Source organism: Caretta caretta, chromosome 16 (assembly GCF_965140235.1).
Source record: "Caretta caretta isolate rCarCar2 chromosome 16, rCarCar1.hap1, whole genome shotgun sequence".
In the NCBI taxonomy this organism is placed as follows: Eukaryota; Metazoa; Chordata; order Testudines; family Cheloniidae; genus Caretta; species Caretta caretta.
This window is the reverse complement of record NC_134221.1, coordinates 6,391,432-6,404,653: the sequence shown is the minus strand read 5'-3', so window position 1 is coordinate 6,404,653 and position 13,222 is coordinate 6,391,432. Positions and strand designations below refer to the sequence as shown.

General features: G+C 43.0%; 1 protein-coding gene across 1 annotated transcript; it reads left to right on the top strand.

The window, feature by feature from the left end:
* Positions 1-608: 608 nt before the first annotated feature.
* LOC142069422 (ficolin-2-like) lies at positions 609-11,871 on the top strand. The gene is made up of 10 exons (XM_075120410.1): positions 609-690; positions 2,525-2,638; positions 3,375-3,428; positions 3,692-3,727; positions 4,750-4,794; positions 5,659-5,694; positions 6,555-6,682; positions 7,479-7,608; positions 8,217-8,351; positions 11,477-11,871. Exons 1-10 carry the CDS (start codon positions 609-611, stop codon positions 11,722-11,724), a joined length of 1,008 nt encoding a protein of 335 aa, XP_074976511.1. The 3' UTR covers positions 11,725-11,871.
* The last annotated feature ends 1,351 nt before the right edge of the window (positions 11,872-13,222 follow it).

Genomic DNA, 13,222 nt, shown 5'->3' with positions numbered 1-13,222 from the left:
CTCTATTACTGGCTCCTACTGCGAGTTTGCACAGCACTCAGCACAGGGGGGTCCAATCTGACACGAGGCCTCCTGTGGCTACTGTCACACACATAATAGTAATAGAGCAGTTGGTGAGTAAATCCACCCAATCCTGCTCTCCTTGTTCTCCCAAAGGTTCCCACTGAAGCCAACAGGGGGCTTCGACAGGATGGAGAAAGTCAGTTTGGGCTCATTATTTGGCACCCTATTTTACTATTTCAGAAGACACATAAACAGGAATCAACTTTGTGAGGAAAGATTCAGACTGGCTCCGTTCAGTAATCGTCATTGCACGATACTGCATTTACTCTGCGGAGGAAGCAACGGCTGCTAGTCCAGTATTGAACGTCTCCTATCAGGCCATTTAATCAGCTCCAGTTGTGACCACTGCAGCAAAAAAATCTCAGTGGAAACTGCTGGAATGTGGAGAGTGGGAAGGAGGCGCTGAGATGCCAGAGGCAGAGAGCTTTATTTGCTCTAGGCTCTATTGTTATTGCATATAAAAGGCTTAAAGGGACTGAAATACTAAAGGAGAGGAGAAGGTGAGAAGACAAGTGGAGCTGTCCTTGCAGAGACCAGCACCAGCCATGGGGAGAACTGCTCTGAAAATTCTCCTCTCTTTACTCTGTCTAGCAGCAACGGTTTGTCAGGCTCAGGACACCTGCCCAGGTGAGTGAAAGACAATCCTGTTCCCAACAGCGTTTCATACTGTGGCTCTTGCCAACCTGGACCCTGGAGAACTGGGAACTGTTCAGGAATGTTTGTTGTCCTACACGTCTATAAAGTGCTTTGTCTGCTCAGGGTGCTTTTAAAATGATAAAAAGAACAGCTTCTTTGTACAAAATTCCTTTGTAGAAATTAATCAATCAATTAATCAATAGAAGTGCACAACACAGACGAGAGGTGTTCAGAAAATAGGACACAGTTTTTGCAAACCATGTTGTGAAAACGTTGTCTCTTGTCTCCATTGAGATTCTTCAAAATTTGACTTGACCTCTTCTCCCTCATGCTCATTTACTATCTTCTAACCTCCCTATGTTGCTGCTGGAATCTCTGTCTAAAGCTCCCATCTCCTTTGCAAATTGGGGCCAAAGCCTTTCTAATCTGGTGACTGACCAACCCACACAGGCAGATGAGCTAAATTCTGGAAAATAAAATCTCAATCTTCAAAGCTCAGAGTGAGCCTGTGATTTAAGATCCTTCTGCTTTTAAAAATTCATGTTTACCAAATTAAGATAATTATTTATAAAATTGCAACTGTTGTGTATCTATCACTGCAAATCCACTATACAACTCTTTCCATGTCAACACTTTCATTTCTGCGCTTTGGGTTGAGAATCCAGCAGCATTTGAAGGTTTATTTTAGTTCATCATGAAATCCTGTGATCCTTATGCAAGATTTAGTCAAATTTGTGGAGACTTCATTAAGGCTAATGGTCTCTTTGAAGCAAATGGGTGGTTTGCTAAACAAGGATTGAATACAGGCTCTGCCATCTTATGCATAAATTAATGTATTATTTCAGAGCAGTACTGCCTTCACGGTTCATCTCCTTACGTTCATGATCATTTTCAAAATCAGTTTCTATGTACAATTTATGCCCAAATGTTCCAGATTAGGAGGTAGGGTTCCTATATCACAGGCAATATTACCCATGTCCACATTTTGTTACCTCAAAAATTTCCACATCAACAGAGCTGACCGGTATGTCCCTATTTTTCTCCACTGATGTCCCTATAAATAATTTTAAATCTCACAATGCGTACAATATAGGGAGGGGCTGTTAGGTTAAAAAACATATTTAGTTCTTTAAAATGTATTCCTGCGCTTGTAAGAACAACTGTTTTTTAAATTATTTTACTTTTGCACAGTTTCTTCACTGAATGGCAGCTATTTGTTTTTCCTCTGCATTTCATTCCACTTTTCATAGAATCATGAAATATCAGGGTTGGAAGGGACCTCAGGTGGTCATCGAGTCCAACCCCCTGCTCAAACCATGACCAATCCCCAACCAAATCATCCCAGCCACGGCTTTGTCAAGCCTGACCTTAAAAAATATCTAAGGAAGGAGATCCCACCACCTCCCTAGGTAACTCATTCCAGGGCTTCTGTTTCTCTGTAGGTAATTTCCTTGAAAGATTCTCATGAACTGACACAATGCTGCAATGGTCAGGTTGCAAACACTGCAGAGGGATGTGTACATCAAAATTAAGTGTGAAGTGATTTCTTTGAATACAAATATTTAATAACTTCTTTTTAACTTTTGTTTCCACTATAACTTAAAACAAAGACTAATAGTAACAACCCCCAACTTTTAATATTAGTCTATTGTCTCTGAAATGCAAAGAACTGAAGAAAATGTTGAATTTATCACTAATAGAGAAAAGAAAATCAAGGAACTATCTAGGCTCTCATTTGCTGGGTTTATCCCTCTAGATTTCTGCAGAATGTTTCAGATCCTGAGAAGCAAACAATAATTGATTATGGGTTCATTTCTTTCCCCAGAGGTGAGCTTAGTGGGTCACAAGAGTACCGATAAACTCTATATTCTCCAAGGCTTCCCTGGAATTCCAGGTGCCACAGGGCCCAGAGGATACCCAGGAAATGTAGGAATGAAAGGTACGTTCCAGGCACTGAATGGGAATCAGACATGACTGGTGCTGATGTAAATGGGAATTAGTTTTGTAATATGCTCAGACGTTGGAGATTCCCCTCAACCCTGATATGAGGAAACTCTGGCTAACTCACATGGCATCTCCCATATCCTATGGCAAGGGATTGGAGCTTCAGAATAACCAAGCTCTGAAATACTGTCCATTCCCTTTGGGGTGTCAGATTGGCAACCAAGTCCTCTGGTTCTTTCCCCATCTCTATCACTGGCTCGCTGTGTCACCTTAGTCAAGTCACTCTCTTTGAGCCTCAAGTTTTCTCCTCTATATAATGGCGATAATGGTCCTTTACCTCCCAGAGGTTATCTGAGGCACATTTCATTGATCTGTGAAAAGCGCTCTGAGAAGTTTGGATGAGGGGTATAGAGAAGAGCAAATCATGATTATTGTCAGGAGCCATGACACTTTTAATGGTAGCATGTATAAAATGGTTGTTTATCAGCTTTGGTTCTCACCTGGCAGCAAGATATGCTTGTCCCTTTGACTTCAATGGGCCTCCATGTAAGAGTCCATGCTAGGGAATCCTGATGTGAGATCAGGGACTCAGCGAGTCAGATGCAGATACAGGCTTTGAATTTCGACACAGATGAGTTCTTGTAATTCCAGATTGGGGCGGTGGGTGGGGATTATGTACTCAGTATTTACGCTACCTTGGAAAATATTCAGTCAGTTTTCTGTGTTTGCAGGAGAACGGGGACCTCCGGGGATCCCCGGAAAGGAGGGGAAAACTGGCCCAAAAGGTAAAGTAACAAAGGGCAGAGAACTGTGTTTTCCTATAGGTGACCTAAGAACAGGAAATAAATTTTTAATCAAATATCAATTAGAGCTAGTTATAAAATACCAATTCCTATAATATCTGGGCTCCAAAAACCACCATAACTTCCCCTCACTCTATATTTGACAATAAAGGGTTTATTATTGTAACAGAACTTCAGTTCTGATAGAGTGTCAAGATCTCGCTATCTCTGATCAGTCTTTACTTACTTATTTTTTGTTCAATCAGGAGAAAGAGGTCCTGCTGGCCCCCCTGGAGCGAAAGGTGAGAGACCTCAGATGATTCTTCTCACTTCAGAGCAGGGCACTTTATGGTGCTATTCACGGTGATAGAGGAATTGGGACCAACAATCCCCCTGCCCCGTTTCATTATACAAGTATTCCTTCAAGCTTCTTGCGAAACAAAAAAGCTGAAATGAAATTGGTTCTGGTTAAACAAGAATGTCCCCTTTTTGTTTAATAGCCAAATGACAAAACACAGCGTTGTTCCAAAATGAAGAGTTGGAACATTTCAAAATTCTGCATAAAATATTATCTTGAAAAATTTCACCCAGCTCTAAGTATAATGTCTGATATGTCATGAGGTCCAATGCAGTCACAGGAAATAGATCTCAACTGCAGTGTAGACATAGGCTAAGCCTATTTCATTTCAGTCAATGCAGAAGACAAGATAAGATAAATGCACTACTGCAAACCCCAAAACTTAAGTTAGGTTCATAAAAAATCCGGAGACTGGTTTTAGAATCATGAGATTATGTAAAAATAATGACAGGTTTCAGAGTACCAGCCGTGTTAGTCTGTATTCGCAAAAAGAAAAGAAGTACTTGTGGCACCTTTGTCTCTAAGGTGCCACAAGTACTCCTTTTCTTTTTGTAAAAATAATAGATCTGGTGTTCTTTTTATTTGCCTTCTGCTTTTTGAGTATTTAGGGGTCACTGGGGGTCACATTTTGAAGCTTTCACTGTAGCTTTGAGGGCTAGAAACTTACTTTTTCTTTAAGACCAAAGGCTGAAATCATGTCACATCCACTTGATGCCAGGAGCTTAGGCTTTAAGGAAAACAATAATTATCATGAGACTCATGACCAAATCCTGAGAGTTGGCAACAACATCACTTAAGTCCCACAAAACGCCAACTTTAGCAGATTTGTGCGGAGTGTAGCTGGTAAATAGGCCTTGAACTAGCCCCTCCACACAATGAAACCCAAGCGATTGCTGTAGTGAGATGGTGAATTATGGAGGTGACCTCCAGGTAAAACAAGGTTTTTATTCTGAGTTCTTTTTTTAGGAGATAAAGGAGCCCCGGGAGCTACAGGAGTCCCCGGAACACCTGGTGAGACCCTCTGCACTCTCCTTTATACTGAGCACATCATTTCAGTTCCATTTTTGCAGCACTAAAAATTAAGTGGCTGAAGAAGCTTGTTTCTTGAATAGTTACCATGTCCACAATATCAAACTCACTGATCCTCCTGTAAGATTTGGGCTCTATAAAGAAAGGAATAGCTGTGCCTATAAAAACAGGTGGTCATCCATGTGTTGTAACATCCGGAACAACACTAGCCAGATGACCTTTGGTATGAGAGAGAACAGCTGAAATGTAAGTGAAATCTGTAGATCTGGAGGTGTATCCTAGAGAAGGTTACTTTCTCCTACCCCTCCTTATATTTCCCACATACCAGGAGTATGGAGTATGAATCACAAGAAATGGATCCTATTTATATCTCCAGTTAAAGGAATGACCCTTTTTCTACCAGTACTTTATTTAACTGTTATTCTCCTGTTATTGCTTGGAATTTTTTTAAAAAGAATATTGAGTCAAATTTACAGCTAGCGTAAGCACATGCAACTCCCCTGACTTAGTGGGCATTGCTCCTACGAACTGACCAGCAATTAACTTTGTCTATTAAGGACCAATTCTTAGCCCTGCAAGTAGGAGCCTCATGAGAGGGTTATAAAATAGCATTAGCTACCTAATGAGAGCTATCTTGATGGTTCAGGCTGGAAGGCTCAGATCAGAGGTGTGTGTGAATCCATTAGCACTTGGATTTTCACAATTAAAAACCTGTCTTGTGCATTTTCAAGATAACGAGTACTTTGCTATCCCAGCTGTCACTGTTGGCCAGTTACATAGTTTAAAAGACAGTAGAACGTTTTCTGGTTCCATTTCACTTTCTACTGTGTTTCTTTTCATGACTAGTGGAGAAAGACCTGGAAGAAAGACAGTGTAAGAAAGGTGAGTTTCTTAAGACCACTAAATGTCATCTTATTCCATCCAGAGACCCAAACATCAAAAACCATTAGAGATAGACAAATTTGAAGAAAAGAAAAAAAAAACACCCCACACTACCCACCCACACACACACGTGATTTTCACCATTTGCTGTTCTCAAACTATCAGCAAGGAGACTTTGATCTTTTAAAATGAAGGTGTTTTGCTGTTAGCAATTAGCCAGTGAATCTTTTGTGGAAATACATTTCAGCTGATGGGTTCACTTACAAACTGTGATGTGAATATTCCTGTGAGTATCTGATATTTTTTGGGGGGTGAATGCTCACGCAAGTCACACGATAACCCAAAGCCCTTCTCACTCACAGAGATTTCAAAATGGCTGCATGGGGACTTACAGTAAAAATCTTTGTGCACATTTCAATTTCCATGAGTTTTTAATATGCTTTGAGCCAATCCCCTGTTCAGGTTGAGCTGGTCTCACACAGAACAGATGGGGTTAGGCAGGTGGTTGCATCTTTTCCTCTTCCAAATAAAGTTAATACAAACCAGACTGGTACACTGGAGTCTAAATCATTTGGTTTGCTAACTACAGAGAGCATGGAAAGCCTCGCTAGGTACATACACTACTGTGGTAGGTTTCCAAAGATAGTGTGTGATCCCTCTGAGTTCTATTTAAAGGGATACTACCCAATTCCCAAACAGTACAGTGGGGAGGAGAGGAGATGGTGACTCAAAGATTCTTTTCCAGTTTCCTGATTCTGCAATTGATCTGGCCCTCAGTGCAAGGTAAAGCAGCCCATGAATCCCTATTCCAAGGAGAGTTATACAACTAATTTACATATTTCAATTCTTCTTTCAACCAGGAGCAAAGAACTGCAAGGAGCTGTTAGCTAGAGGGATCCGCATGAGCGGCTGGTACACCATCTACCCTAGTGACTGTAAAGCCATGACCGTGCTGTGTGACATGCACACAGATGGCGGAGGATGGATTGTAAGAACAGAGCATAATGAAGCTCATTGGATGTTTTTTCCTTGAACAACAAACAGTTTACTGGTTTCAGAGTAGCAGCCGTGTTAGTCTGTATTCGCAAAAAGAAAAGGAGTACTTGTGGCACCTTAGAGACTAACCAATTTATTTGAGCATAATCTTTCGTGAGCTACAGCTCACTTTATCGGATGCATACTGTGGATTCCACAGTATGCATCCGATGAAGTGAGCTGTAGCTCACGAAAGATTATGCTCAAATAAATTGGTTAGTCTCTAAGGTGCCACAAGTACTCCTTTTCTTTTTGCAAACAGTTTACTGTCCCAAGAATGGGAGGTGGCCCTTAGCCAGTGGGTAGCAGCTAGCAGAAAAGCATGAGGACAGAAGCTCTGAAGCTGTTAGCTCCTCATGGTTAGCTGAAATAAAAACACAGACACTTCCTGAGCCCTTCTAATCCTCCCTAGTCCTTGGTTCTGGCGATAACTTGGTTGTGATCACAATGGGTTCCATGGAGGGAACCTGGAGCTTTAGAGTCTAAAAGATCCTGTCTGAGAGGACATTTGTCCAGTGCTGTAGATTTTGGACCTTGTGATCCTTTAACCTAATGCTGTTGCTGCCAAGATTTAATATGATCCTCTGAGACAAGCCTCCCTCTGCGATAGTCACCTGAGGCTGAAATACATCTGACCACGTTAAATCTTATCCAATGATTTACAGTCTCAGAGTTTCTGGTCTTCTGCTCTATGTAGGATGGAAAACAATGTGGGATTTCCCAACTAAGAACCTCCTGTTTCCCTGCAGGTGTTCCAGAGACGGGTGGATGGCTCTGTGGATTTTTTCCGTGACTGGAATACATACAAAAGAGGTTTTGGCAGCCAGCTGTCAGAATTCTGGCTGGGAAACGAAAATATCCATCTGTTATCATTCCTTGGTAAAGACATCACTGATGCATTTTTTTCCTTACAGCAACCTTCTCCACCAAGTTTTGTTCCCACACTTTAGCCACGGACACAGGGTATAGAGTTGTACTAATCGGTAGAGGTAACACTTCCGCTGCAGACACCCCTTCCTGTTCCTTACAGGCCAGGCCTGCCACACAAAGCTATTGAAACCAGTAATGCTGTTGTAGATGGGCTGAATCCAGTCATGATTCCTGGAGCAGCATTTTGTCCTCGGGTGGTTCGCCCACAGTACAGCAATAAGGGATACTACAGCCTGGATGAGGTCATCGATTCTGAACTACCTTCGCAAAGCATAACATAGAGCAGGTTTTTAATAGTGAGGTCAGGTTGGTGGATGGAAATTGAATTGATAAAGGTCAATACGAATATATTTGACTTGATGCAAGAATCAGTGGGTGAAATTCTGTGATGTGTGTGATGCAGGCAATTCAAACTAGATGATCATACTGGTCCCAACATAATGGAGCCTGATTTGAGCGTAGAGTCTTTTGAGGGTTCTGCAATAAAAACATTCAATAACAGTAATAAACACTAATGGAAGGTGCTGAACATTTTGCTTTCAAATTGTTTTCTAAAGTTCCCAACGAGCTTCGCATCGATCTCAGAGATTTTGACAACAACTATGAATTTGCTACATTCTCATCGTTCAAAATTGCCAGAGAGGCTGAGACATACACGCTGATCATTGGACCCTTTGTGAATGGCACTGCAGGTAGGTTCTGAGCTCATCCTTTATGGCAGATGGAAAAATGGAAAGCAAAAGTGATGCAGAATAGTCAATGGCAGAAGCAAAAGGCAAGGTAATCTGTGGAGGTGATGTCTGTCAGGAAACATCAGTTATTCTCCTGCTGAACTATTAGAGGAGAAACACACGGTCTAGTGACAACAGAACATATAGTATCATAGGGATATCCTGCCGAGTGAGGGATTGAACGCAGAATAACAAGCAGAGGTAGGCACAGCTACTGCTGTGTTGCTTTCCTGAATTAGATCTTAATGCCCCATAGAAATATCTGAATTAAACTAAGTAGGCACACCAGGATTGGTACAAGTCACTGGGTGGGTAGATAAGCCCCATTTCAGGCAAACTATTCATCCAGACTCACGGATACCAGAGACAGGAATATTCTGTGGCATGCAGAGTCTGCTACACACCACTGCAGGATTGCTCAGGCACACCCACAAGCCCCCTAGGGAGAAGAGCTTTTAAGTAGGTTTAAAAGGGGCAGGGGACAAAAGCCAACAGCTAAGCATAAAAAAGGGCCGCCTTAACAGAGGGCTAGATTTTTTGGGGGAGGGGGTATGTAGGGTCAGAGGAGGAAGAAGAGGGTAACCAGTAGAGGAATATATTCAACATCTCAGATACCTATATGTAAATACCAGGCGGATGGGGAATAAACTGGAAGGATTAGTATAACTGTAAATTTACTTCTTAAGTTGCATCACAGAAACTTGGTGGGATGAGTCTCATTACTGGAATATTGGTATAGTGGGATATAGCTTGTTTAGGAGGGACAGGCAAGGTAAAGAGGGAGAAGGTGTTGAATTATACAGCAAGAATATGTACACTTGTTCTCTGCTGCAGGAGTAGATGAGAGGCAGACCAATTGATAGTCTCTGGGTAAAGAAAAAAATGATAATAAATATAGTAATGGGGGACTTTAACTACACAGACGTTTGTTGGAAAAGTAATAAAGAAAAACACACAACTTCTTGGAAGTCCTTGGAATGTATTGCGGACACCGTTTTGTGGAGGAAGTAACCAGGGGGGACCACCCATCTTAGACTTAATTCTGACGAACAGGGAGGAAATGGTAGCGAATCTGAAGGTGGAAGACAATTTGGGTGAAAGTGTTCATGAAATCACAGATGTCTTTATTCTATGGAAAGGAAGGAGTGAAAACGTGGACAAAGTGCGAAGGAGAAGTACAAAAGAGAAGCATATCCATGTAAGGACAACATCAAAAAGATTAAGGCACAAAATAAGTTACACCTAGGAAGGAACAGAAAAAGCCACTGGTGAGGCCTGAGCCAGAGAACAGTGTCCGATTCTGGGCACCACACTTTAGGAAAGATGAGGACAAGTTGGAGAGTTCAGAGGAGAGCAACAAGAATGATAAAACATTTAGGAAACCTGACCTATGAGGAAAAGTTTAAAAACTGGTGATGTGTATAGTCTTGAGAAAACAAGACTGAGGGTGGGAAATCTGGTAACAGTCTTTGAATACGTTAAGAGCTGTTATAAAGAGGACTGTGATCAATTGTTCTCTATGTCCACTGAAGGTAGGTCAAGTAGTGACTGGCTTAATCTGTGAAACAGAGATCTAGGTTAGATATTAGAAATAAATTTCTAAGTATAAGGGTAATTAAGCTCTGGAATAGGCTTCCAACAGAGGTTGTGAAATCCGCATCACTGGAAGTTTTAAAGAACAGATTGGGCAAACACCTCTCAGGGATGGTCTAGATTTACCTGGGGCTGCCTCTGCCTAGGGGGTTGTACTAGATGACTTCTTAAGGTCCCTTCCAGCCCGACATTTCTATGATTCTGTGAATCTATGATCCTGAATCCTCCACAGACTCCTTGCTAAGCTATTAGTGTTAGGAGCATATTGGGCTCACATTATACCATCACAATGGTGCAAACTGATTTCACGACACATAAGGACTGAACACATTCACTACAATGAGTTACTCCGGATTTATAGTGGTGTAACTGAACTCAGACTATCATTTTCTGGCATCCTTTCATCTACGAGAGACGGTGGGAATTGCAGCCTCTGATGTAATTGGTTTGCAATGTCTCTTGTGATGGAATGGTCCAATCCAAGATTTGCCTGCTCTTTGGCAGTTGCTGCAAATATATCTATCTTGGTTGGGAGCTGCTTGCTTCCAGTGGGCTCTTTTCTCTTCTAGCTGTAGGAGATAGCTCCTGTCCCGGACTTTGATACTCTGATGGAGCTGATGGCACCACTTGTTACGATCACTTGCCAAGATTTCCCATTGGTCAGGATCAATTCCAAATCCCTTCATATCTCGCTTGAGTGTGTCTTTATAGTGAAGTTTGAGATGTCCTGATGTTCTTGTTCCCTCTGAGAGCTCCCCGTATCACTTGTCCTTGCGTATGTGTCCGTCTTCCAATTTGCCCACCACACATGAGAGTGTTGAGGACGCACGCTTGGCACACTCGCATTTTGATGGTCAGCTTTGAGTTGTTCCATGCTCTTTTAGTTAGTCTGCTAAAGGTGGTGGCAGCCTTTCCAATGCAAACATTTAGTTCTTCATACAGTGAGAGGTTGGTGGTCACTGTAGAACCTAAATAGCTGAACCTTTTGGACTACTTCTAGCTGGTTTGCATTTAAGGCGATTGAAGGATCTTGTGGAACCCTCTGTTGTAATACAACCATTTCCTTCATGCTGATGGTGAGTGCAAATGCCTGACAGGTACTTGAAAGGAGGTCCATGAATTCTTGTAACAGATCTTCATCACGGGCTATGAGGGCAGCATAATCGATGTTCCCTGATCAGCACCTTTTTGACTTTGGTCTTTGAGTTAAGTCATGACAGGTTGAAGAGTTTCCTATCCGATCTTGTGTGGAGATACACTCCGAATATGGCCTGGTGAAAAATGTTCCTTACTAGAACTAGAACTGTAATCTCTCTCCTGACCCCAGGGAGATTTCTGATGCCTGGAAAGGGAGAAATTTAGTAACACCACTGCAGAGTCACCAGGCTGGGCTGTGGGAACTGAACAGTAAAAACGTAAACAAACAAGAAGAGAATCTCACCCACCTTGTCTCTGTAAAAACATGTAATAAATAAACCCAATTGTTCCCACAGGGGATTCTTTAACAACGCAAAACGGCATGATGTTTTCAACCTACGACCGTGACAACGACTGGTCTCCAGCTAACTGTGCTGAAGCCTTTAAAGGGGCCTGGTGGTACAGGGATTGTCATACATCCAACCTGAATGGATTATACCTGAGAGGAGCCCATGAAAGCTATGCTAATGGGGTAAACTGGAAGTCATCCAAAGGGTACAACTACTCCTACAATATGGCAGAGATGAAAATCAGGCCCGTGTAGCCAATTATACTGAGCTTTTATATAGCAGTTATCGGCCTGTCATAATGAACATTAATCTGAAGATGACACTAAAGATCTTTTCTTTATGCACCAGCCACGAGGGGGCAGACATCATCATAGACACTTACCCAGTGCAGTGCACTAGGACTAGAGCAGGTAAAAAAAGATTAAAATAGTTTTGTGGGGAAACACTGAATTTTTCAGTTGTTTTCATTTCAAAGGAATATAAATTAACCTATTTTAGCTCTTATGTTTTGTGCATTAAAAAAGTATGATTTCTTTTCCTGCCAAACAAAACATTACAACCACATCAGTGATATTTCATGAAAATTTTCATGTTTTTTCAAAGGCTGTTTGTCCATAGAAAAGCTCATAATTTGAGAAATGTCAGCCAGCTCTGTCTAGGTTATGTCTCCTCTCCCGCATGGCTCTGCTGTCTCTTGATTCCATTACCAGAAGCACCATGACAGCTCCTACCACTGCCATGCAATTCTTCCTGTGGTGTTCGGGACTCATTACCCTCAGATGCTGCGTCTGCCTCTGGAGAACCTTCCCCTCTGTCAATAAAGCAAGGGCTGCTCAATGAGTTCCACGTCTCAGATTTGTTTGTACACACAAGACAGTTCAATAGCATTAAAGACCAAATGTGCCAGGCCCTGCGTTGTGAACATTGTGGGCAGAGCGTGCCCTGGGCAGAAGGGGACATTATTTGCCTGGCTACCCTGGGGAGTACAAGAGAGGGGAGCTACCTCTGCCAGCAGCGTTGCAGCTGCAGAAGGGTCATGTCGAAATAGAGTGAGGGTGGAAATAGAAGAGCACTGAGACGATCTCAGGCTAAACCTGCACTAGAAAGTCCCATCGCCCAGCCCATGGTGCCTTGTGAGGCAGAACAGGCCATAATCTCCCCTCTTTATGCTGGTATTATGCCCAGCAGAAGATTTAACAATTTAACAGCAAATGCTGACTGGACTCCTAGTCCCACCCCCTCCCCTCATCTCCCTCTCCATGTGCCAGGGGCAGAGGAAGAAAAAGAAGGGCCTCGGTGCAGGCTTTTATTGTGGACCCCCATATGCCACCACAAGTCCCACATTCTCTCTTCCCTCACCCCCCCAATCCCTGCTTCTGCACCTCCTGCTCTGCTCCCCCGCCCATCCCAACGCCCCACCCAGGTCCATGCCCTGCACCAGAGCTGCTGCTGCTAGAGCCATCAGCACGGCTCCTGCCAAAGCCAGACCTGCTACCGCGGGAGTCAGCGCCGCAAACCACAGCTGCTGCTGCCAGCGGAGCTGGAGTCAGAGCCCTAGCAGGCAGCGGGGGGAGACAGGGGGGCCTCCAACCAAAATGGAGGCTCTGCCATTGCCAGTCCCACTCATCAGACTTCACGGCAGAGCCACCCTTTTGCAGTCCGTCCCCACCCCCGCGGGGCACATTCAAATGTGGGCCGTGGGGCTCAGGGCACGGCTCTTCCTCGGGGTTCCAGCAGGCCCCCAACAACAGC

Excerpts from the sequence above, each read along its gene's own strand:
- LOC142069422 (XM_075120410.1), top strand. The coding sequence starts at position 609 with ATGGGGAGAACTGCTCTGAAAATTCTCCTCTCTTTACTCTGTCTAGCA. Across the intron at positions 691-2,524 it reads GGCTCAGGACACCTGCCCAG|AGGTGAGCTTAGTGGGTCAC; the intron begins GTGAGTGAAAGA and ends TTCTTTCCCCAG. Across the intron at positions 2,639-3,374 it reads AGGAAATGTAGGAATGAAAG|GAGAACGGGGACCTCCGGGG; the intron begins GTACGTTCCAGG and ends CTGTGTTTGCAG.